Source organism: Schistocerca cancellata, chromosome 2, assembly GCF_023864275.1.
Source record: "Schistocerca cancellata isolate TAMUIC-IGC-003103 chromosome 2, iqSchCanc2.1, whole genome shotgun sequence".
In the NCBI taxonomy this organism is placed as follows: Eukaryota; Metazoa; Arthropoda; class Insecta; order Orthoptera; family Acrididae; genus Schistocerca; species Schistocerca cancellata.
The window spans coordinates 356,191,522-356,217,753 of record NC_064627.1 but is presented as its reverse complement, the minus strand read 5'-3'; the positions used below and the strand labels follow the sequence as shown (position 1 = coordinate 356,217,753).

The 26,232-nt window shown below is 42.7% G+C and overlaps 1 protein-coding gene across 1 annotated transcript in view; it reads right to left on the bottom strand.

Annotated features, from left to right (window-relative positions):
- The window catches only part of LOC126154066 (uncharacterized), a 204,215-nt gene that overhangs the window by 9,215 nt on the left and 168,768 nt on the right, over window positions 1-26,232 (bottom strand). Inside the window, exon 6 of the mRNA XM_049916112.1 lies at window positions 2,292-2,706. Within this exon, the coding sequence (XP_049772069.1) occupies window positions 2,295-2,706 (412 nt within the window). The 3' untranslated portion in view covers window positions 2,292-2,294. The remainder of the gene's footprint in view (window positions 1-2,291; window positions 2,707-26,232) is intronic.

The following is a 26,232-nucleotide window of genomic DNA, read 5'->3' as shown; positions in this document are numbered from 1 at the left end:
GTACGGCCATCCGTATCGCTGAGGCACGCAAGCCTCCCCACCAACGGCAAGGTCCTTGGTTCATGGGGGCGGGGGGGGGGGGGGAATTTTGAATAACTGAATAAATGAATTAGAGAATTTCGAATAATGTTATAATTCATTTATTCTTCTTTATTTTGTTTAAATTTATTTATTTATTCATTATACAACCAACACAAGAATAAGTACAATGTTATTTCAGAATACATCCGAAAACATTTGTGTAGTAATCTTCTATGGAGGTGGATGCATGAATGAAAAGTTAAAAGAAAAATAATAAGCGGGGCGCAAAAGTGTGAAGCCGCAACGCTAGCCTCTTCGGTTGACCTATGCACGGTGAACATTAAGAAAATCGACAAACTGCGAGGACAGATTCCAGATTGCAAATGGAGGGAAAAAGGTCCTATGAACATGTGTCCAGAAATGAATCGTTGTCACGGCAGTTGAAACTGATGAATCAAAGAACCTCTGACCACGTGCCGTGTGTTCCTTGTGTACTGCAGGCCGTGTGGTTGACACAGTGCACTGTAAGCAGCAGAATGGTCTGGTATTCATGTCGGGAAGAAGCCGAGATGGTGTCTGTGTAACGCCAAGCAGACGGAAACCGTCGAGAGGCAGCATTTCCTGTAGAACCCAATCCTCCAAATCTGGTGTACGCATAGCCCGCCGCCTCCCTGCTCATGCGTCTGTCTGAAAGGACCCACGATCACACAAACGCCCAAAAAGGGCTTGAAATGTTGTGTGATGTGGTCGGTGTCTGTGAGGGACTTTTTTTGATATAACCGTACTGCCTCTCGATCATTTTCATCTACTTGCCCGTAAACAAACATTCTCGCAGCTACCGAGCGAGGTGGCGTAGTGGTTAGCACACTGGACTCGCATTCGGGAGGACGACGGTTCAGTACCGCGTCCGGCCATCCTGATTTAGGTTTTCGGTGATTCCCTAAATCGCTCCAGGCAAATGCCAGGATGGTTCCTTTGAAAGGGCACGGCCGACTTCCTTCCCCGTCCTCCCCTAATCCGATGAGACAGATGACCTCGCTGTTTGGTCTCTTCCTCCCAAACAATCCAATCCAATCCAAATCCTCGCGGCTCCTTCCCGGATCATTCTGCTGCTTACAGTATGCTGCGTCAATCATACGCCTGCAACGCGTGACTCGTTGTCAGAGGAACTTTCATTCACCATCTACCTTGCCAACGGTGCGTTTGTGGACACATTTTTATACGACATTCTTTCCTCCACATACAGTAAGAAATCCTTACCTGCAGTTTGTCGATGTAATTGATGTTCGCCCTTTACAGGGCGTTACAAAAAGGTGCGGCGAAACTTTCAGGAAACATTCCTCACACACAAAGAAAGAAAGTATGTTATGTGGACATGTGTCCGGAAACGCTTAATTTCCATGTTAGAGCTCATTTTATTACTTCTCTTCAAATCACATTAATCATGGAATGGAAACACACAGCAACAGAACGTACCAGCGTGACTTCAAACACTTTGTTACAGGAAATGTTCAAAATATCCTCCGTTAGCGAGGATACATGCATCCACCCTCCGTCGATTGGAATCCCTGATGCGCTGATGCAGCCCTGGAGAATGGCGTATTGTATCACAGCCGTCCACAATACGAGCACGAAGAGTCTCTACATTTGGTACCGGGGTTGCGTAGACAAGAGCTTTCAAATGCCCCCATAAATGAAAGTCAAGAAGGTTGAGGTCAGGAGAGCGTGGAGGCCATGGAATTGGTCCGCCTCTACAAATCCATCGGTCACCGAATCTGTTGTTGAGAAGCGTACGAACACTTCGACTGGAATGTGCAGGAGCTCCACCCTGCATGAACCACATGTTGTGTCGTACTTGTAAAGGCACATGTTCTAGCAGCACAGGCAGAGTATCCCATATGAAATCATGATAACTGGAGGTGAATCGAGGAAGTACAGTACATACTGACGAAACTAAAATGAGCTCCAACATGGAAATTAAGCTTTTCCGGACACATGTCCACATAACATCTTTTCTTTATTTGTGTGTGAGGAATGTTTCCTAAAAGTATGGCCTTACCTTTTTGTGACACCCTGTATACGCATTTAAGGGCACATAAAGTATCTGCAAATCTTTGACCATCATTTTCTCAGGAACGGTCGAGTTTCTATGGATAAGCCAAAAAACGTCTTCGTTTATTTTGAGCCCTCTTGCACTGACCAAAGTTAGTGGGAAATCGGATTATGACACTTGCCGTGTTGTGGGACGTGGAGGTGACACAGGTACGTACTGGTCAGTGCGTGGGCGGCAGCGGGCAGCCCTGCAGCGGCGGCGCGTTGCGCAGCAGGTTGACGACGCGGCGCGTGGGCAGCTGCAGGTGGTAGTAGGCGCAGTAGGGCAGCGGGTCCCAGGCGGCGAACAGCGCCTCGCGCTTGTCCAGCACGGTGCCGAGCAGGCGGCGCACGGCGCGCAGGCTGGGCTGCGCGCGCAGCGTCTGCAGCAGCGCGTCGGGCAGCCAGTAGCGGCCCGCCGCCACGGCCGCCGCGCTCGCGCTGGCGCCCTGCTGCTGCTGCAGCTGCTGGTGGCGCCGGCACGGCCGCCACAGGAGGCGCGCGTGCGCGCTGTCGTGGCAGATGTACGGCAGCGACACGCCCACGCGGCTGCCCAGCACCACGAGCGCGCCCGACGCCTCCGACACCACGAACCTGCCACGTGCCACCAACACCTTATCGTCTGGGCGCACAACGCTTCTCACAGACTCAGAAATGCTGAGGAAACAGACCGTGTCGCATCCTCCAGTCCACAAAGAACAGATGAAATTGAAGGTGGCCTGTCGACATCATGCATGTAAGGGACAGAAACAACTCAGCTAGATAAGAGCCACAGCCACTTCTATTCAAGCCACAGATCCGCGAGGGTACTTCGTGTATTGAGACGTTATGTGCTAGCCCATTCACGTATTAAAAAAAGAATCTACTCTGTGCAACAGGATTAAAGGATCACTTTTGTCAGACTCTGTAATTATCTCCACCACAGCTCAGGAGTTCATGTGAGTTGTAACATGGTTTAGGTTCTACGCAGAAACGGAGAGGAAAGGAATATGCGGAAAACACTGACAAGAAGAAGGGACAGGATGATCGGACATCTGTTAAAACATCAGGGAATGACTTCCATGGTACTAGAGGGAGCTGTAGAGGGCAAAAACTGTAGAGGAAGAGACTGGAACACATCCATAAAATACACTACTGGCCATTAAAATTGCTACACCAAGAAGAAATGCAGATGATAAACTACTATTCATTGGACAAATATATTATACTACAACTGACATCTGATTACATTTTCACGCAGTTTGGGTGCGTAAGTCCTGAGAAATCAGTACGCAGAACAACCACCTTTGGCTGTAATAACGGCCTTGATGCGCCTGGCCATTGAGTCAAACAGAGCTTGGATGGTGTGTACAGGTTCAGCTGCCCATGCAGCTTTAACACGATACCACAGTTCATCAAGAGTAGTGACTGGCGTATTGTGACGAGACAGTTGCTCGGCCACCACTGACCGACGTTTTCAATTGGTGAGAGATCTGGAGAATGTGCTGGTCAGGTCAGCAGTCGAACATTTTCTGTATCCAGAAAGGCCCGTACAGGACCTGCAACATGCGATCGTGCATTATCTTGCTGAAATGTAGGGTTTCGCAGGGATCGAATGCAGGGTAGAGCCACGGGTCGTAACACATCTGAAATGCAACGTCCACTGTTCAAAGTGCCATCAATGTGAACGAGAGGTGACCGAGACGTGTAACCAATGGCACCCCATACCATCACGCCAGGTGATACGCCGGTATGGCAATGACGAATACACGCTTCCAATGTGCGTTCACCGCGATGTCACCAAACACGGCTGCGACCATCATGATGCTGTAAACAGAACCTGGATTCATGCGAAAAAATGACGTTTTGCCATTCGTGCACCCAGGTTCGTCGTTGAGTACACCATCGCAGGTGCTCCTGCGTGTGATGCAGCGTCAAGGGTAACCGCAGCCATGGTCTACGAGCTGATAGTCCATACTGATGCAAACGTCGTCGAACTGTTCGTGCAGGTTGTTGTCTTGTAAACGTCCCCATCGGTTGACTCAGGGATCGAGACGTGGCTGCACGATCCGTTACAGCCATGTGGATAAGATGCCTGTCATCTCGACTGCTAGTGATACGAGGCCGTTGGGATCCAGCACGGTGTTCCGTATTACCCTCCCGAACCCACCGGTTCCATATTCTGCTAACAGTCATTGGATCTCGACCAACGCGAACAGCAATGTCGCGATACGATAAACTGCAATCGCGATAGGCTACAATCCGACCTATATCAAAGTCGGAAACGCGATGGTACGCATTTTTCCTCCTTACACGAGGCATCACAACAACGTTTCACCAGGCAACGCCGGTCAACTGCTGTTTGCGTATGAGAAATTGGTTGGAAACTTTCCTCATGTCAGCATGTTGTAGGTGTTGCCACCAGCGCCAACCTTGTGTGAATGCTCTGAAAAGCTAATCATTTGCATATCACAGCATCTTCTTCCTGTCGATTAAATTTCGGTTCTGTAGCACGTCATCTTCGTGGTGTAGCAATTTTAATAGCACGTCATCTTCGTGGTGTACCAATTTTAATGGCCAGTAGTGTAATTGAGGTCGTAGGCTGCAAGTGCTACGCTGAGATGAAGAGGTTGACACAGAAGAGGTATTCGTGGCGGCTCGCATTAAACAGTCAGAAGACTGATGATCTCCCCCCCCCCCCCCCCCCCACCCAAAAAATAAGATGGGTTAATGATATCTCACATTGGCACCAAATTTCACCACAATTCTGCCAAACGCCATCGTTGAGGTGTCACACGAAAGGAAGGTCCTCACATCCTCTCCTGCTCACATTTTACCCCTTCTGCCGTCCCTGCAATGGAAGTCAAAACCGCGACACCTACCCTTCAAATCAGCAGTTTTCTTATGAGTGTCCAAGGAAAAGATTTCAGCCACACTGTCAATCAGAATCGATATGAAAAGGCCTCAGCGGCTGGCATAAGGACGTTAATGAAAACTTCGCTTCCCTTGGGTCGTTGATTCCAAAACATTTCGGTGTCCAAAACGATAGTTCGCAGTGCGATGAGCCGCAGGAAATGTTCTTGACGCTTGCTCGGACTTTGTGGAGCTGCAGCCCTATTAAATGTGATGACAGCCCTTTGGGGTGCAGAGCGACCGCAATTTTTACTCTTGTATGGAGGTTCGAACCGCTATGGACCGTTCGGTACAATGCAAATGAAGTTTGAACGTAATCCAAAGCAGTAAAAGATATTTATGCATTCCCAGCCATCCTGTTTTTCGCCATCCTGTCGCGTGATCACGCGGAGTTCGACATTAACATGTTCTTGTTGTTGTGGTCTTCAGTCCGAAAACTGGTTTGATGGAGATCTGCATGCTACTCTATCCTGTGCGAGCCTCTTCATTTCCAAATAACTACTGCAACCTACATCGTTCACAATCTGTTTAATGTATCATCTCTTGCTCTCCCTCTACGATTTTTAGCCCCCAAACTTCCCTCCAGCACTAAATTGGTGATCCCTTGGTGTCTCAGAATGTGTCCTATCAACCGATCCCTTCTTTTGGTGAAGTTGTGCCACAAATTTCTTGTCTCCCCAATTGAATTTAGTATCTCCTCACTAGTTTCATGGTCGACCCGTGTAATCTTCAACGTTCATTACTTATTGAATGCTTCTGTTCTCTTCTTATCTAAACTCTTTATCGTCCATGTTTCACTTCCACACAGGGATACACTCCAGACTTCGGAAAAGACTTTCCAACACTTAAAGCTATATTAGGTTTCAACAAACGTCTCTTCTTAGAAATGCTTTTCTTGCCATTGCGAATCTACATTTTAAATCCTCTATACTTCCGCCATCATCAGTTATTTTTCTGCCCCAACAGCAAAACTCGTCTACTAATTTTCTGATCTAATTTCCTTAGCATCAGCTGATTTAATTTGACTACATTGGATATAAAATGTAGACTGGCAATGGCAAGAAAAGCGTTTCTGAAGAAGAGAAATTTGTTGACATCGAGTAGAGATTTAAGTGTCAGGAAGTCGTTTCTGAAAGTATTTGTATGGAGTGTAGCCATGTATAGAAGTGAAACATGGACGGTAAATAGTTTGGACAAGAAGAGAATAGAAGCTTTCGAAATGTGGTGCTACAGAAGACTGCTGAAGATTAGATGGGTAGATCGCATAACTAATGAGGAGGTATTGAATAGAATTGGGGAGAAGAGGAGTTTGTGGCACAACTTGACTAGGACATGTTCTGAGGCAACAAGGGATCACCAATTTAGTATTGGAGGGCAGCGTGGAGAGTAAAAATCGTAGAGGGAGACCTAGAGATGAATACACTAAGCAGATTCAGAAGGATGTAGGCTGCAGTACGTACTGGGAGATGAAGCAGCTTGCACAGGATAGAGTAGTAGCATGGAGAGCTGCATCAAACCAGTCTCAGGACTGAAGACCACAACAACAACATTACGTTGTCTTCATTTTGCTTTTGTTGATTTTCATCTTACATCCTCCATTCAAGAGATTGTCCCTTCAACTGCTCTTCCAAGTCCTTTACCGTCTTTGACAGAATTCCGGTGTCATTGGCGAACTTCAGTTTTAATTCTTCTCCCTGAACTTAAATTCCTTTCTTTTACTGCTTCTTCACTGTGCAGATTGAATAACATCGGGGATAGGCTACAACATCGTCGCATTCCCTTCTCAACCACTGCTTTCCTTTCAAGCCCCTCCACTCTTATAACTGCCCTCTTCTTTCTGTACAAGCTGTAAATAGCCCTTCTCACCTTGTAATTTATCACTGCTATCTTGAGAAAGAGAATATTCCAGTCAACATTTTCAAAAGCTTTCTATAAGTCCTCAAATGCTATAAACGTAGGTTTGTCTTCCATTAACCTATCGTCCTAGATAAGTTGTAGGGTCAGTACTGCCTGGTGTGTCCCTACATTTCTCCGGAATCCAAACTGATCTTCCCCGAGGTCGGCTTCTCGCAGTTTTTCCATTCTTCTGTAAGGAATTCGTGTTGGTATTCTGTAACTATGACTCACTAAACTGACAGTTCGGTAATTTTCAGACCTGTCAGCAATTGCTTTCTTTGGAATTGGAATTGTTGCACTCTTCTTGGAGCCGGAGGGTGTTTTGCCTGTCTCATCCATCTTGCACACGAGATGGACGAATTTTGTCATTGCTGACCCTCCCATGGCTATCAGCAATTCTGACTGAATGTCATCTACTCCCAGAGCCTCGTTTCGACTTAGATCTTTCAGAGGCCTGTCAATTTCTTCTCGCTGTATCATATCTTACTTACCTATCTATAATAGTTCCTTCAAGTTCATCTCCCTTGTATAGACCCTCTATATACTCCTTCCACCTTTCAGCTTTCCCTTCTTTGCTGAAGACTGTTTCCGTCTGAACTCTAGATAGTCATAAGATGTTTCTCTTTTCCCAAAAACCCTCTTTAATTTTCCTGTAAGCCGTATCTATCTTTCCCTTAAGTAAATATGCTTCTATATCCTTACATTTGTCTTCTAACCATTCCTGCTTAGCCATTTTGCACATCCTGTCAATCTCATTTTTTAAACGTTTGTGGTCCCTTTCGCTTCCTTCATTTACTGCATTTTTAAATTTTCTCTCTTCGTCAATTAAATGCAATATATCTTTTGCTATCCAAGGATTTCTACTAGGCCTTATCTTTTTACATATTTGATCCTCTGCTGCCTTCACAATTTCATCTCTTAAAGCTACATCTACATATTCGTCTTCTATTGTACTGTTTCCCTGCCCTAGTCATCTATTGCCTAATACTCCCTCTAAAACTCAACTGCCTCTGGTTCTTTCAGCTTATCCGGGTCTCATCTCCATATGTTCGTACCCTTTACAATTTATTCAGTCTTAATCTACAGTTGATAACCAATAAATTGTGGTCAGAGTCCACATATGCCACTGGAAATGTCTTGCAGTTTAAAATCTGGTTCCTAAATCTCTTTCTAGCCATTCTATAAGCAATCAGAAGCCTTCTGGTGTCTCCAGGTCTCTTAAATGAAGTGTTAGCAATGTTTAAATTATGTTCTGTACAAAATTCTACCAGGCGGCTTCCTCTCTCATTCCTTTCCCCCAGTCCATATTCACCTATTATTTTTCCTTGTCTTCCTTTTCCTACTATAGAATTCCAGTCCCTCATCACAGTTAAATTTTCGTCTCCTTTAACTATCCGGGTAACTTCTTTTATCTCTTTATACATTTCTTCGATCTCTCCATCATCTGCAGGGCTAGTTGGCATATGAACTTGTACTCCTGTGGTAGACGTGGGCTTTGTATCTATCATGGCTACTATAATGCGTTTACTGTGCCATTCATAATAGCTTACCCACATTCCTATTATCTTATTCATTGTTAAACTCACTCCTCCAATACGCTCATTTGACTTTGTATTTATAGTCCTGTATTCACCTGACCTGAAGTCCTGTTCCTCCTGTCACCGAACTTCACTAACCCCGACTATATCTAACTTCAACCCAACCATTTCCCTTTTTAAAAATTTTCTAACCTACCTTCCTTATTAAGGGATCTGATATTCCATGCTCCAATCCGTAGAATGACAGTTTTGTTTCTCCTAAAGACGACATCCTCCCCGCCAGGATATCCGAATTTGGGGGGGGGGGGGGAGCAGTTTTACTTCCGGAATATTTTAGCCACGAGGACGCTATCATCATTTAGCAATACAGTAGAGTTGCATGCTCTCCGGAGAAATTACAGCTGTAGTTTCCCTTGATTTCGGCTGTTCACAGTACCAGCAACGCAAGACCGTTTTGGTTGGTGTTACAAAGCCACAGGAGAAATTACTCAGATCGTTGCCCTTACAACTATTGAAAAGCCTGCTGCCCCTATTCAGGAACCACACCTTTGTCTGGGCTCTCAACAGATACCCCTCCGTTGTAGTTACACCTAAGAGACGGCTCTCTGTATAGCAAGGACACGCGAACTATCTCACCGACGGCAAGGTCCATGGTTCATGGGGGTTGACACATTAACATGTATTGTAACGCATTAACTTGTATTTGAATAAAACGGCAAAGTGTGTCTCTAAGACCGCCCATTTCGGTAACATCCTCGGTATCACCCACACACCTTTCTTGAGCACTTAGAAATGCACCTGCCAGAAACTTCGACACCATTGCAGCCTGGCTGCTGCTCTAGCGCGTGAAGGTAGGCAAATGCCATCCAAGGAGGTCGAATGCGCTACCTAAAACATACGAAAACCACGTGATTTCAACGTTGAGTGTGGGCGGTTCTGACTTCCGTTACAGAGACGTCAAAAGAAGGGGTGAAATGTGGGTAAGAGGAGCGGTGATGACCTTCCCATCATGTGACACGTCAACGGTAGGGTTGGGCACAATTGTCGTGAAATTTGGTGCCAATGTGACACCATTAACCTCCTTCCAGCTCACATCAACTTCTGAGCTACGGTCTTTTTTTCGTATGTGTCGACACCTTGCTCTTTGAAGCATCGCCATGCCCAAGGGTGAGGTTACAGGGTTCCACGCTTTAGCGCCTTTACAGACGATGGTTGTAGGCCACTTTGAGCCAAAATTTAAGTCTTAAAATGGGAGAGAATTGCCAGGTTTCGAAAAAGTGGTCTTTTAGTTTTGTTGCGCATTGTACATGCCATAACGGGTATTTTATAACCTTTTTGCGAGATATACAACGGTGGCAGCAGAATTGTTGCTCCGTCTTTCTGAAATATACGTTCTGTGAATTTGGCAAACAGTCCCTACGAATCCTTCAATGGTGCTGGAAGCACGTCTCTGAATTCCTTCATTGTCTGCTCTAATGCCTGCTGCATAAAGACTCCAAACGCTATAGCAGTATTTTAGAACTGGTCATATTAGCACCCTGTACGCAATTTCTGTTCGAGACGTCTGCACATTCCCAGAACTTTCCTCATATCTAATGGTTCCATTCATTTTCCCTACTACCGATTATAGGGTCACCAGAAAAAGAATTAGACACTTCCAGGAGTCATCTTAATACGGCATTTGTGACAATTACCACTGCTCGTCGAGGAACAAAGACTACAAGTCTCTTCAGGTTGTATCATATCCAGCTTAAACTTTTGATCACTAGATCCACTAGAGTATGTCTCACTAAATGCTAAACACTCCCAGGCATTTCCTATAGGATTAAGATCGGAATTTTATCTTGTCAAAGAACACGTAAGATCATGCCAGTTCAGGACAAGTCAATGAATTTTTGTCGAACACTTCAACATAAACTCACCACCAGGGACACTGACATGGAAAGCATAGGGTTCGACTACAAATCATAGAACTATAGATAAAAGCAGACAAAACAGGAATAGAACATCATTGAAAAAAACATTTCAAGATAAATTTCAACGATGACTCCTAAAATCTTAAAATTCGTAACAACGTAATATCTAAAACAAACTCTTTCAAATACCCAGGAGAATGGATAACGCGAAATAAAAAAATAAATATAACAGTAGAAAACAAAGCACATAAAATGGAAATGGCGTTCCATATAGAAAAAACGTATGTAACAAACAATCTTGGTCCTGGAACAGAAAACTAAGATGCTATCAAACAGTGCTAAGGCTTGAAACACTTGATGCAACTAACAAGATTGGGGCTCTTGAAAAACAGGAAGAGTTCTAAGGATAATAAAGGGACCTAAAAGTAATAGTAACAGTAATTAACATGAAACAGAGAGCTCTATTTGAAAATGGGAAAAATTAACTTATGTAATGAGGAAGAGAAGAATATTTTATGGACGCATATACCGAATAGATAATAACAGACTAAACCAAGCAGATCTCCAACTTACAAAACAGCTACAAATCCAAACCCACGTGGTTCACTGAAATTGACAAAGATATGAAAAACATTGGAATTACAATGGACATAACAGATAACAGAATAGTTGTTACAGAAACAACACAATAGGCAGGATATCAAGGAGGAAAAAATTTGGAAATGGAAGGAAGTGTGCCCAGGAAGAAAAGGGACAACACTCTCGAAGGAAAAAGGAAGTATGGGAGCAACGAAAATTAAATACAAATTACCAAAACCCAATTTGAGTTATCGTACCCTCCAAAATGGTTACTCGAAAAACGAAATAAAACAACAAAAACACCTTCTCGATGTACAAGGAAACCCCATATTCATAAAGAGTACAGAATAAATAAATCATAAATGATCAGACAAATATGGCAAACCACACATATTAAATACAGCTGTCCACCATGTTTCTGACTTTGCGACGAGTCAAATCATTAGCAAGCGGGACCTGGGAGTACTACATAAACGGATCATACAGAACGTTGGCTGAAGTACAACGACTACAGAACGACTGACGGACATCAATGTAGCCTGAATACCAGATACAGGCCCTTGACCACAGCTCTACCTTTGTCACTCACTGTCACCCCTGCTCCCCACTTCCCTCTCCCACTACCATCTCCTCGCAACTACTTTCCCTGTAATCAGTTACCCCTCTCCCTCACTTCCCCTTCTCTACTCACATGTCTGTTGAACACCTGCCACATCTTCCCTGATAAAAAAGTTGCATAAACAAAGTTCACTGTACATCTCACACAGAAAAAACGAAACAAGATACATAAACACAGTGCTGAATATTTCTCTTTTGAAGTTTACAAGAGTGAGGTGAGGTGAAAAAAACATCAATGCAGAGCAAGACAAAGCAGGTTCATAAAAAGCAAAATTTTGCGAAAAGGGAAGGTACAACCAGATTTCTTTCAACTTCAACCTCCTCTAACAGCGAGGGAAAAAACAGTGGATTAATAATAGATGCTGCGGAAGGTGGTCATAGGAAACAAATATATTAAAAGTTAGTATATTTAACGCACGTAACGGAGGAAGCCAGGTAGAAGGTGCATGCAAAAATGATGGTACAGGACAGAACACATCTAGGAGCAATGCTGTATTTGTGTTCCGCTATGTATGCCTGTCTGACTTTCGATGACTGAGAAAAGATGGCGGATGATTTGCATGGAAAGTGTTGCTCTATTGTATTTGAAATTACCAGCTTTAGAGCCACAGCAGTCTCACCAGATGGTGGGTATTTACAGGAACTTCTATATTTTAGGCCAAATGCAGGTAGTAGATACGATATTGGCTCTGGTAAAGGTACATTTATATATTCCACCAAATTATACATATAAAGAAAGCATAGTGATATTATTTAGTTCAATACGTGTTACATAATCCTGAAAATTGTACAGCACTTTAAACTAGTCCATTATAAACTGGCATTCGAAACACAGCACATAATCTTGTATCAAAGGATATTGAGACGAGTCTGTAATTAGTTTGTCGCTCTTGTGGATGCAGACAAATCATCGTTCCTATCTTCTTATTATGAGGGTGACTAATGCTGTTTAGTCACTTCGGACGAAGGTACTTATTATAATACTAAATTCATCCAGGCGTCGACGATCGACCAGGAGCCATTTGTAGTTATCACAAATATGTTAAGGGGTCAATAACATTCTTCTGAGTGTGTGTCAGCATTGTCAATGTGAAAAACTACCGACATTTCGACCACCATTGCGAATAGCCTTCCTCAAGGTGTTTCCGCTAAACACCCTGAGGAAAGCCATTTGCAATAGTGGCCGAAACCTAGAATCAAATACCAAGTGGTGCACCTCGCAAACATTTCTTGGTCACAATTAAAGCAAGGTTATAAATAAAGCTACACTTGTCATGTACCTTACACGAAGGAGATAATGTCATGAAACAGGGATGTGTAAAAATGAAGATGACGATAGTATCGTGTACACAAGGTATAAAAGGGCAACGCATTGGCGGAGCTTCATTTGTACTCAGGTGATGCATGTGAGAAGCTTTCCGACGTGATTATGGCCTCACGACGAGAATTAACAGGCTTTGTACGTGGAATGGTAATAGTAGCTAGACGCATGGGACACTCCATTTCGGAAATCGTTAGAGAATTCAACATCCCCAGATCCACAGTGTCAAGAGTGTGCCGAGAATGCCAAATTTTAAGCATTACCTCTGGCCATGGATGGCATTCACTTAACGAACGAGAGCGGCGGTGTTTGCTTAGAGTTGTCAGTGCTAACAGACAAGCAACACTGCCTGAAATAACCGAAGAAATCAATGTGGGACGTACGACGAACGTTTTCCTTAGAACACTGTGGCAAAATTCGGCGTTAATGGGCTATGGCAGCAGACGGCTGACACGAGTGCCTTCGCTAACAGCACGACGTCGCCTACAGCGCCTGCCCTGGGCTCGTGAACACATCTTAGACGAGTGGCCTGGTCAGATGAGACCCGATTTCTGTTGCTAAGAGCTGATGGTAGGGTACGAGTGTGGCGCAAACATCACGAAGCCTCGGACTCAAGCTGTCAACTAGGCACTGTGAAAGCTGGCTGTGGCTCAATAACGGTGCGGACTGTGTATACATGGACTGGACTGGCCCCTCTGGTCCAACTGAACCAATCATTGACTGGAAATGGTTATGTTCAGCTACTTGGAGAACATTTTCAGCCATTCGTGGACTTCATGTTCCCAAACAACGATGGAATTGTCGCTGTGCCACAGATGTTCGCGATTGGTTTGAAGAATATTGCGAACAGTTCGAGCGAATTACTTGGCCCCATTTGTGGGATATAATCGACCGGTCCTTTAGTGCACAGGACCCTGCACCAGCAGCACTTTCGCAATTGTGGACAGCTGTAGAGCCAGCACTCACTCCGTCCTTAGACCACGAGTGGCCCACCGGGACCATCCGACCGCCGTGTTATTCTCAGAGGAGGATGTGGATAGCAAGGGCGTGGGGTCAGCACACCGCTCTCCCGGTCGTTATGATGGTATTCTTGACCGAAGCCGCTACTATTCGGTCGAGTATCTCCTCAATTGGCACAACGAGGCTGAGTGCACCCCGAAAAATGGCAACAGCGCATGGCGGCTGGATGGTCACCCATCCAAGTGCCGGCCACTCCCAACAGCGCTTAACTTTGGTGATCTCACGGGAACCAGGGTGTCCACTACGGCAAGGCCGTTGCCCTGTAGAGCCAGCATGGTTCAATATTTCTGCACGAGACTTACAACGACTTGAAGAGTCCACGCCACGTGCAGCTGCTGCACTACTCCGGAAAAAGGAGGTCCGACAAGGTATTTGGAGGTATCCCACAACTTTTGCCATCTCAGTGTATACCAGGGTTCTAAACAGAGCACTTAATCTCGTCTAGATTTAGTTTTAATTTTAGTTATGTTATGTTCCGAAGATCATTTTCCTGATTATTTTATCGATATGATGTGGAACAAGTCAGTTTACAAGATAATATTAATATTACTGAAATTTTTAATTCTAAACATGCAACTACATTTAGAGGTACATTTTTTTACCATCTCTGAAACAGAAACTCGTCCATGGAGCATAAAGTGTTGTCGAAAAGAAATGATTTTAAGCTAGATTTAAAAATCGATCGAAAGGCATGCAGTCAGACGACTCAGTAACTAGCCGACAAATCATCGTTCCTGTCTTTCTTATTACGAGGGTGAGGGTTAGGTTAGTGTTGTTTAATGTCCCGTCGACAACGAGGTCATTAGAGACGGAGCGCAAGCTCGGGTTAGGGAAGGATGGGGAAGGAAATCGGCCGTGCCCTTTCAAAGGAACCATCCCGGAATTTGCCTGAAACGATTTAGGGAAATCACGGAAAACCTAAATCAGGATGGCTGGAGACGGGATTGAACCGTCGTCCTCCCGGATACGAGGGTGACTAATGCTGTTTAGTCACTTCGGACAAAGGTACCCATTGCAACACTAAACTCATCGAGGTGTCTACGATCGACAAGGAGCCGTTTGTTGTTATCAAAAGTATGTAAAGGAGGTTACACTGTTTCCAAAACCTGTAGATATTTATAATTACAACGTCATTGCAGATTGTTAGAATTTTTCTTCCTAACTGTGGGTAAAAAGAGTTAAAGGACCAGGCTGCCATTGGCATTAATGAAACACTATTACACAGAGAAAATACCAAGTGGTGCACCTCGCAAAGATTTCTTGGGCATATTTAAAGCAAGGTTATAAATAACACTCCACTTGCCACCACCTTATATTTTATTTTAAAAAATCTGTTCTAAGTCAGACAATTTATCCATTCTTATGAGGTGTGCTTACATAGACGTAATGAGAGTAAATATCCACCAACGTTATGTGTCTACAGGTTAATGTCATTAGTTGTGGGCACGAGAGCCAGTTTTCTGCAAGACTTTGGCGGAATTCCAGGCGGACTGCGTATCAGGGCGAATGAGGAGCACATGACCAGTGCTGCTGCCTCTGAGTCACCGTGAATATCGCAGCTGGTTTCTTGTGGTACGCTCGCTAAGGAAATGAATCCAGCATACGGAAAAATTCGATTCAAATACTTGTCCAGTCACTGCAACAGAGATATTCTAAAATTTTCTCGTAGTACTTTCGATTACTATGCACATGCAAAACAGATTGTTTATCCACTCCAAGATGCCGGCCGTGGTGGCCAAGCGGTTAAAGGCGCTACAGTCTGGTACCGCGCGACCGCTACGGTCGCAGGTTCGAATCCTGCATCGGGCATGGATGTGTGTGATGTCCTTAGGTTAGTTAGGTTTAAGTAGTTCTAAGTTCTAGGGGACTGATGACCTTAGAAGTTAAGTCCCATAGTGCTCAGAGCCAGAGCCACTCCAAGACATACATACAAAGCAAGACATTGCTATTAAATGTAACTTCCTTTGTTAATGAATAAATGAAACAATGTAGTGGTTAGAACCCTGAACACGTAACACAGATGAGCGGGGTACAAATATCCGTTCAGCCATCCTGTAAAGGAAACAAAAGAAAAGTTCGGAGTAGGTATTAAAATCCATGGAGAAGAAATAAAAACTTTGAGGTTCGCCGATGACATTGTAATTCTGTCAGAGACAGCAAAGGACGTGGAAGAGCAGTTGAACGGAATCGGCAGTGTCTTGAAATGAGGGTATAAGATGAACATCAACAAAAGCAAAACGAGGATAATGGAATGTAGTCGAATTAAATCGGGTGATGCTGAGGGAATTAGATTAGGAAAAGAGACACTTAAAGTAGTAAATGAGTTTTGCTATTTGGGGAGCAAAATAACTGATGATGGACGAAGTAGACAGGATATAAAATGTAGACTGGCAATGGCAAGGAAAGCGTTTCTGAAGAAGAGAAATTTGTTAACATCGAGTATAGATTTAAGTGTCAGGAAGTCGTTTCTGAAAGTATTTATATGGAGTGTAGACATGTATGGAAATGAAAAATGGACTATAAATAGTTTAGACAAGAAGAGAATAGAAGCTTCGAAATGTGGTGCTACAGAAGAATGCTGAAGATTAGATGGGTAGATCACATAACTAATGAGGAGGTATTGAATATAATTGGGGAGAAGAGGAGTTTGTGGCACAACTTGACTAGAAGAAGGGATCGGTTGGTAGGACATGTTCTGAGGCTTCAAGGGATCACCAATTTAGTACTAGAGGGCAGCGTGGAGGGTAAAAATCGTAGAGGGAGACCAAAAGATGAATACACTAAGCAGATTCAGAAGGATGTAGGTTGCAGTAAGTACTGGGAGATGAAGAAGCTTGCACAGGATTGAGTAGCATGGAGAGCTGCATCAAACCAGTCTCAGGACTGAAGACAACAACAACAACAATTTAGTTAAATATATCGCTGCAGAATTTAAAACGCTGCTGCTTTACACGTATCTATTTTTAGTAACGAAAATTGTTTATGGAAGATGTCACTTACATGATTAACAAGTGCAGCTTATTTTACCTAAGTAGGTTGATTAACGAAAATTATTCAGCAAAAGATAACGCTTACGTGACCCGATTACTGCTGCGATATTAAGGTTAGGTCAGTTCACTACCACTACACACGCATAAAAAGTATCGCAATAAAACTCTTGCAGATAAATTATCTACAGCTAGAAACATTGTCGGTACTGAGCAGATACAAAGATTGGAAAACGTTGTGCTAGATGCTATTCTGAAACTGAAACTTGGCCTTTGATGCCACTCGCTATTGAGAAGCGTCTTCTCAATATTTATATTCTTTGTAAGAAAAATACACTTTCATGACACAGTATCGTCGTTTTTTGATGGCAAACACTAAAATCATAAAATAAAAGAAAAACGCCCATTGAAAACATGATAACAGTTTAGGTACTCACGTTAAATACTTGTAATCTGCATGTATGGTGACATCACTGCTGACGTTCAATGCATCACACATCTGAATAGATAAATGTATGCATCGTAATGTCCACAGAAATGGGTTTAGGAACAAATGTTTAGAAATTAGACACCTAAAGCTGCAACATGTCGTTCAGAGAGTCGTCAAGTCAGCAGACGCTGGATCTATTTATCCACTGATGAAGTAGTAAGATTTCTAATGCATTGTATGGACATGTTTATTAAATAGTCACTGTTTGCGACTTACAATTTGATCCTTATAGTACGTTTGAGAATAAACACAAAAGAGGCTGGAGCTATAAAAAGATGGCGTTTAGAGGATTGTATGTTTATCCGTTTTGATTAACTCAAACTTTACCTTTTTAAGTTTGTCATTTGTTTACTCTCTCCAAGCCACCTAACGGTGACAAAATCTATCTGGTTCTCTGTAGGCGACTATTAACATCACAAGCAGTTCTATCTGTCCAAAAAAGGATTCCCAGAAATAAATATTCCAACTACAACTTATCACTATTTATACAAAATTTATCTGAAATCGAAGTTATTATGGCCAGAACCATTTCTCTGCAGCATTTGTTTTCGGGTATCGCAATCCGAGTTTATTTACTTATTGAAGTTTCTCTGTTAGTCTTTCGCTATTCTACAGAAATTTATGGTGCATTGTAATACTTTTGTCAAGAGTTAAGCTTAACTGTAATTAATTGATGAAATATTTGAGCCGGCATGCCATAATTATACTATATGTGATTATGATCTTCCATAGCTTCTGTCTCATGCAACTCTTCTAAGTTTCCATTGGATTAACTCTTGTATGAATTAAGGAATAGTGAAAGTAAACCGTAGGAAAGATAGAGAAACTAATTCACATGCGACATGACAGATTCTCGTCTCGTTAATCTACCAAACATTTTAGACCATTATGCTAAGATTGCTCTTACGGCTGTTCTGCCAGCTACTGTGGAACTGAGAAACTGCTGAATGCACACAAACTATGAGATGACACTGACGTATACTAATTCGCGTTAGAACAAGAGAGAGCGCACATAGCGGCAGCTTTTTTAAGTTATTGCGTTTCCAAAATTTAACAGATAGCCTAATTGACTTTAATCATCACCAGGGGTTCTCAATATCTTTCTGTACACACCCAAGCATCCAAAAACCTTCAGAACACCAGTGGAGATACTGTGAAGGTAATATAAAAACGCAGTACTCGTGCCTTCCCAATACATACCACATCACACGGCATGATAAATTCGAACAACTATCTGATTTACTGAAAAATTGAAACTTAACACTTTTTCTGGGTGAAGTACCACAACATCAAGTACATGTCATACGAACTAATTGTTTTTTCTAAGGAGTGACTTTCAGCCACAATTCAGTGAACTAAATTGGATAAGACAACCAAATTCCCACGCCCGATCTGAACGAATAACCAAAATGTTCGATACAGCCAAATCTCTGATTTTGGGAAGATCAGTGAAATCCAAAATACAAATATCTCGAAGAATTAAGACAGGTACATAAATACTCCAAGCACATCTACAGCAGTAAAAAAAATTAATAATTCAAAAATCTCACCCTCATGTAATTATATCTAAGTGTACTTTGCTGTTGCATATCATATGATGTTTACAGGATTTCGTGACCTAGTAAAAGCATTCCACAATGTAAACTGACGCAAGCGCTTCGAAATTCTCAGATTTAGCCTATAGCGGAAGACGGGTATTACACAACATGTACAAGAACCGAGAGGAAACAGTAAGTGTTGAAAACCAAGAACGAAGAGCTCGGATTAAAATAAAAGTTTAAGGCAAGGCTGCAGTCTTCCACCTCTTATGTACAATCTGCACATCGAGGAAGTAATGACGGGAATAAAATAAAGTTTCCGGTGTGAGATTAAAATTGAAAGCGAAATTATGTATATTTTAAGATTTGTTGATAACATTGCTATCTTCAGTGAAAATGAGGATAAGTTGCAGGACCTGTTAAATGGAATGAACATTAATCAGCACAGGATATGGACTGAGAATAAACAAAAGAAAGACGAAAGCAATAAGAGTAGCAGAAATGAAATTAATAGTTAACATCAAAACCGGAGATCGCGAAGAAGGCAAAGTGAAGGAACTTCGCTACCCTGAAAGCAAATTAACGAATGACGCATGAAGAAATGAGAACAAAAAAGCAGGATAGGATAGGTAAAAGGTGTAAGTATTGCTCAATAGAAGTCTACTTGTTCCAAACATTGGTCTTAATTTGAGGAAGAAATTTCTGGGCGTGAAATATGGACTGTTGGTGCTGTAGAAAGGCGTCGAAAATTAAGAGAATTGATGAGGAATGAGGAGGTCCTCCGCGAAAGCAGCATATTGAAAACACTGTTAGAAGAAGAGCTAAGTTGATAGCGTGTGTTTTTAGACACCAGGGAATGATGTCCACGGTTCTTTAGGGAACTTTAGAGGGTAAAAACTGCAGGGGAAGAAACATTTATATATAGCCAACAAATAATTGAGGATGCCGAGTGCAAGTGTTACACGTCCTCTGGAAATTTGAAAAAAATGGGAGGACAGATTAAAAAACAATTTTTGAGTGTTTCGACAACATAAACGCAAGAAAGTTAGGAAGAAATAAATATTTCCGATAACGCATGCAACTTCAGGATGTTTAAGAAACGAAAAAATAGTGAATACAGAAGAATCCTCTCTGAGGAACCAAGAGGCAAAAGAGAAAAATAACGACAAAAAATGCTGAGAAAAAATAAAATATAAACAGAAAAGATGAGATGGTTTATTGGTCCAGAGTAGGACTCAAACCAAGAAGAAGCTGAAGCGCAGAACTGTCGGACCTTTCTCTAGGCAGTAGAGTTAAAACTGTAGTTCTGCGGCAAACTGCTGTCACTTGTATTCGGCTTGAGCGAGCCAGTATGGCTGAATTACAAACTGGCACACTTCCCTTGTAGTGTAACGCCGAGAGAAAACTGCAGGACACTGGAGCTGTGTTCGGGAGGAAGGCGGTTCAAATCCCTGTCTGGTCATCCAGATTTAGATTTTCCGTGATTTCCCTAAGTGGCTCCAGGTGATATCTCCAGAATGAGATTTTCACTCTGCTGCGGAGTGTGCGCTGATATGAAACTTCCTGGCAGATTAAAACTGTGTGCCGGACCGAGACTCGAACTCGGGACCTTTGCCTTTCGTAGGCAAGTGCTCTACCAACTGAGCCACCCAAGCACGACTCAGGCCCCGTCCTCACAGCTTTACTTCTGCCAGTACCTCGTCTCCTACTTTCCAAACTATACAGAAGCTCTCCTGCGAACCACTTGCCCGCGAAAGGCAAAGGTTCCGAGTTAGAGTCTCAGTCCGGCACACAGTTTTAATCTGCAAGGAAGTTTCAAATGCTGATATGCTGATTTCCTTCTCTATCATTCCTCGATCCGAGCTTGCGATCGTTAAACCCTCACCTTCCTTCCTTTCTTTTGTAGTTCAAAGTGGTAAAACCCCGTGTAAGTGGTCAGCTAATTTTGAAACATGGAAAATAGTTACTTTTCTTTATATTACTGCCGGTCGATCAGGTTTTGAGGTTAGCAGAGACCCCTGACTTGAATTATGCACAACGCAAATGCTCCTTTGGGTCGAACCTGGAAGTGGTTTGGATTATCTAAACATAAAACCATCTTATAATTATATTATTGCCTTTCATTTTCAATAATCTTTAGACGAGGAAAAAATTATTACTGGGCACGACAACCCATTTTGTATCAGCGATATAACACTGAACACGTAGTAAGACCGTAATCCCTTAGTTATGATGATTACTGCAGGAAAAGTAATTCCGAACAAGAAAACAGCCTATCAAGTTTATGAGAAGGTGAGTAGTATGGCCAGATGTGTGGGAGAACGAGAACGGAAGATAATCTTGCATTAATGTTCTGCCTGACTCATACACGTCTCAATACAGATTTGAAATAGGAACTACTTACACGATCTGTGGTGGCTACCAGTTCCAAAACAAAGGTTTCCCATCGACACTTGCCACTGAAGTTGCACACGCAATCGTACTTCAGGTATAAAATACATTCCCGTATTACACAACTTATACCGCGTAACAGTAACATCTGAACTCGAGTAATTGCTTAACTGCTCCTTGATTACTATACTTCATACGTGGTTTACAAGAACTAATTAAAGATCCCTGAAAGACACTAAAAATGAAACCGATCGTGATACAGTTTTATTAGAATTAACGAGATACACGATGATCAAGAAAACACCACACCTAATTACTCAAATGAGAGACCACTGCTAAATATACATGGCCACCTGCATCGCGAACAAAGTCAAGAGCTAGTCCATATGTAAATTGACGAAATCGATTCACTGAAATTAAGTAGTAACACTCCCGAACGTTCTAGAAACTGATTGCAATGAAATTCTCCTACTCATGTAACACTGACCCCACCAATCGAACATCTTAATCTATGTTCCGGAGGAACAACTTGTCTTACCACCTCATCTTCACGATCGTGACTCCTCGTGTTAAGATGGCCAGTGGAGGCCTTATGCGATGGAGAGAGCTCCTTTTTACGGGAGTGACTCCAGGAAAAAAGTACCAGACTCTTCTGGAAAGCTAACAGAACTGATACTACAGTATGGACTACTCAAGAAAATCTTCGCTTCTCTCGCTAGTCGATTTCAGCAGACAAGATAATAGGCGTTAATTAAACAGAGATTTTCTGTGCAAATGGAGAGGAGCTGAAAGGGTAGCTCGTCGATACATGAAATAAGTATGTAATCACACACTGCGCATTTTCTTCAAGAGGCATTAGGACAAAACAATCATCTGTTGCATTTATATATAATTATTAATTGATATGAATTGGTCAGTAATACCGCCGTCTTTCACACTTTTAAGCTTTTATCACTGTAGGTGGTAAAATTTGTTTTCGTTATTATATGCTTATGCAGAAAATTTAAAGCACAGTGTCTTTTCTTGCGTTCAGTTTGCATGTGGCGCTCCCGCTTGCAACATAGGAATTCGGTAAAACGTCAGATATTGTCGTGCACAATGACGACAAAAAAGTCGTGCTCATGTGCCAGATCTCACTTTCATCGTCTTCAGTTCATGCTGACCACTTCGTGAGATCGCATGACTCCGTGGATGTGACCAGAGCGCGACTGTCACAAAACTTTTACCACGGTTGGCTTCAATTGGTCCGCGCCCCGCGACCATTCTCCAATGCACGGTCAATGGCGTTTGTCAGTGGCTGAAAGTTGCACCACTACTCACTAATGTCACGAGTCCTCCTTGGAAGGGTTTTTCACTCCTCCATCCATCTTTACCCTACTACAAAGTAGTGCACGCAATCACACACAGAAGTGTTTAACGCACATGCATGTTAGGTACGCGAGTTGCAATCCATTACTTACCGTGTCTCCAACGGTTTCTATATGAACGCACAACGTAAGGGAGCTAGGTGGGTATCAAGTTTTACCATCAGCGAAAGTCATTAGGATTGGAAAAAAAAATAATGCGAATACAGATTTTTTTGTCATGGACATCATAGGCATCAAAAAGGGCGTGAAACCTTAGTGTGATCGTTAAAATCTGAATGTTAAGCGAGCCCTTTTGTACCATTTCTCACTAAACATATTTTTCGATCCCTTTAGAGATAGTAGATGCCACCGTCCTTGCCGCAGTAACACCTTTTCCCGTCAGATCACCGAAGTTACGCGCTGTCGGGCTGGGCTAAGACTGGGATGAGTGACTGTCAGGTCTGCCGAGCGCTGTTGGCAAGCGAGATGCGAGATGCACTCAGCCCTTGTGAACACAGTTGAGGAGCTGTTTCATTGGAGAGTAGCGGCTCCGGCCACGAAGACTTAATGCCCAGGAGAGCGGCGTCCTGACCACTTGTCCCTCTATATCTGTATCCAGTGACACGTGTGTGTGAGGATGACACGGTGTCCGGTCGGTACCCTTGGGCCTTCACGGTCTGTTCGGACGAAGTTTAGTTTAGTTTAGCTTAGAGGTAGCGGAAGACATGGAAGATATGTCATTTCATCCTTATGCTAATCAAAGTAATGTAGGATATTATAAGAGGTATCTGCTGAGGCTTTGTAGTCTTGGAAGATGCTGAGAACTTTGCATGTGCCACATGTCCATAGTCACGCAAAACCGTTTCACATACCTTATTCGTTACCTTTTCTTATACGTCTGAACGTATGGTCTACTGGGTAATGCACTGTGACAAACAGTTATTGAATCTTCCGTATCCTTAACACTTCCCCTTGTTTCATTAGCACGTAAACACATTTTAGTCTTGGTTCTGACCATCTTTCAAGACGACAAAACCTCAACTTACATACTTACAATACTCTACACTAGATTTAATATTCCATCGAAAACAACATATGGTTTGGGATATCACAATGACTGGGAAGGAGATGTGTGGGCTAAATTCCGTCTATTGGAACAGTAATGAAAAACTTATCAAAACCAAACTGTTTCGTTTTATTCTAAAGCATGTTCAAGGGTCACTGTCACAACATGTTTTTTCCCCCTCTATCTGTGCTAGCTGGGACCATTCGCCTGCTTTACTTACTACTATAAGCAGTATTCTTATAATTAATCACAATTTTTTGTTATTAACAGCATTCTTCCTGTTCTTGCGTATGTATGTTAGGTTTCATCATACAGCACTTTTAATGCACTAAATATATTAACGTTTCTGTGTTGTGAAGGAGCACTGACATCTCGCCATTTCGTGTGTTTTCTTTTGCTATTGTGGGATGAGCTCGTGTTTTGTTTGTTTTGGTGATGGTGGGAGTATCTGGTATTGTTCTGAGTGAGTGTGTGTGTGTGTGTGTGTGTGTGTGTGAGTGAGTGAGTGTTTGGGTTTTCAGGCTAGAGAGAGAGAGAGTACAATTTTTATTTAAGTAATAAAAGATATTGTAGAGAAAGAACAGTCCTATAGACACCACAAAATAATATCACAAACTAAGTAATATCCCGGCCCCTGATCATCCATCCTCCACTGTACCATAGTGAAGCAATAATTTACACACACAGCAGTCAGGACATATTGGCTCCCTTTATAAACGGTCTCTCTCTCTCTCTCTCTCTCTCTCTCTCTCTCTCTCTCACGCACACACACACGCACACACACAGGGGAATAGCAGACACAACCACCAAAACAAAACCAAAACAAAAAACAAAAAAACCAGGGGAACGCATAGCGCAATGGCGAATCAAAACACACGTGATGACTGCTTTTCACAGCACAGAAACGTTAATATATTTATTGCAACAAAATTGCTGAGTGCTAAAATCTAAAACATACATGTAGAACTACAGGAAAAATTAACTAAACAACAAAACACGGTGAGGAACGATAAGAATTAGCATTGTTTATAGCAGTAAGTAAAGTATGTGAACAGTTCATGATCCCAGCAAACAAAATTGTAAGAGAAAAAAACCATATTGTTACAGTGACCACTGAAAATGCTTTAGAATAAATCGGAACGCCTTTGGTCTTAAGAAGATTTTCATTACTGTTGCAAAAGACAGTATTTAACCGACACAATTTGTATATCTACAACTGCGGGAAAAAAGAGTACGAAAAACAAAGAAGGCAGCATGAGTGGCGAGAAAATCAACGTTTTGTTTTGTCTTCTTTTTCCTGCCCGCTGTCCCGAATCTTCTCGGTATCGGCATTTTAATTACTGAATTTTGCAGTTTTGGTGGTAGACGGTGGCCTTCCTGTCACCATCTTTTCCTTGCGGGACTAAATCTGTGTATCCCATCTGTCTGCGTGTAGTGTTAACCCATGTGGTAGATTGACTGGTTGGTTGATTTGGGGGGAGGGGACCAAAAGGCAAGGACATCGGTCCCATCAGATTAGGAAAGGACTTGGAAGGAAGTCGGCCCTTTCAGAGGAACCATTCCACCGGCATTTGCTGAAGCGATTTAGGAAAATCACGGAAAACCTAAATGAGGATGGCCGGACGCGGTTTATACCGTCGTCCTCCCGAATGCAAGTCCAACCTGCTAACCACCGCGCCACCTCACTCGGTCATGTGGAGGAGGAGAAGATTAGTGTTTAACATCCCGTCGACAACGAGGTCATCAGAGATGGAGCACAAGCTCGGATTAGAGAAGGATTCGGTACGAAATCAGCCGTGTCCTTTCAAAGGAACCATCCGGGCATTTGCCTAAAGCAGTTTAGGCAAATCTCGGAAAACCTAAATCAGGATGGCTGGACGCGGGTTTAAACCGTCGTCCTCCCGAATGCGAGTCCAGTGTATTAACCACTGCGCCGCCTCGCTCGGTATTAATCCATGTGAAAGTGTACTAACATTTTACCTAAAGATTTGCAAATCGTCTAACTGAGGGAGGACATGGGTACCAAACCGGTACTCGACAAGACGAATGTGAGAAACCGCCTAAAAATCACGTCCAGGCTGGCTGACACACCGTTCCTCCTTGATAGGCGGGCTGGCGAGATTCCCCGAATTCCAAAAGAGCAGTGTTAATGTGCATGGCTCTCTGGGAAGGTCCAGCATGTCATTTTATGACGATCAAAAATGAATACAGCGACATCACGTAGGAAAAATGTTAGATTATGTGTCGCACAGGATTATGTGAAGATAGAGTGCCACATATTTTTAAATTTCTTTTAATTACGACACACTACAGGCTTATTTACACGTTAATATATGTGAATATTGTCACAATGCAGTAGTAGTTTGCTGAAGCAAAGGAAATCATGGTTTTACAAATAACAACAAATTGGAGGCGATTTGGCTAAAGAGATAAACAGCTGGACTGAGAGAAAAGAAAAAAAAAAACCGATCATCTTCTACACTGAAGCTGGAAAGAGATGTTAATATCAAATTCAATTAATT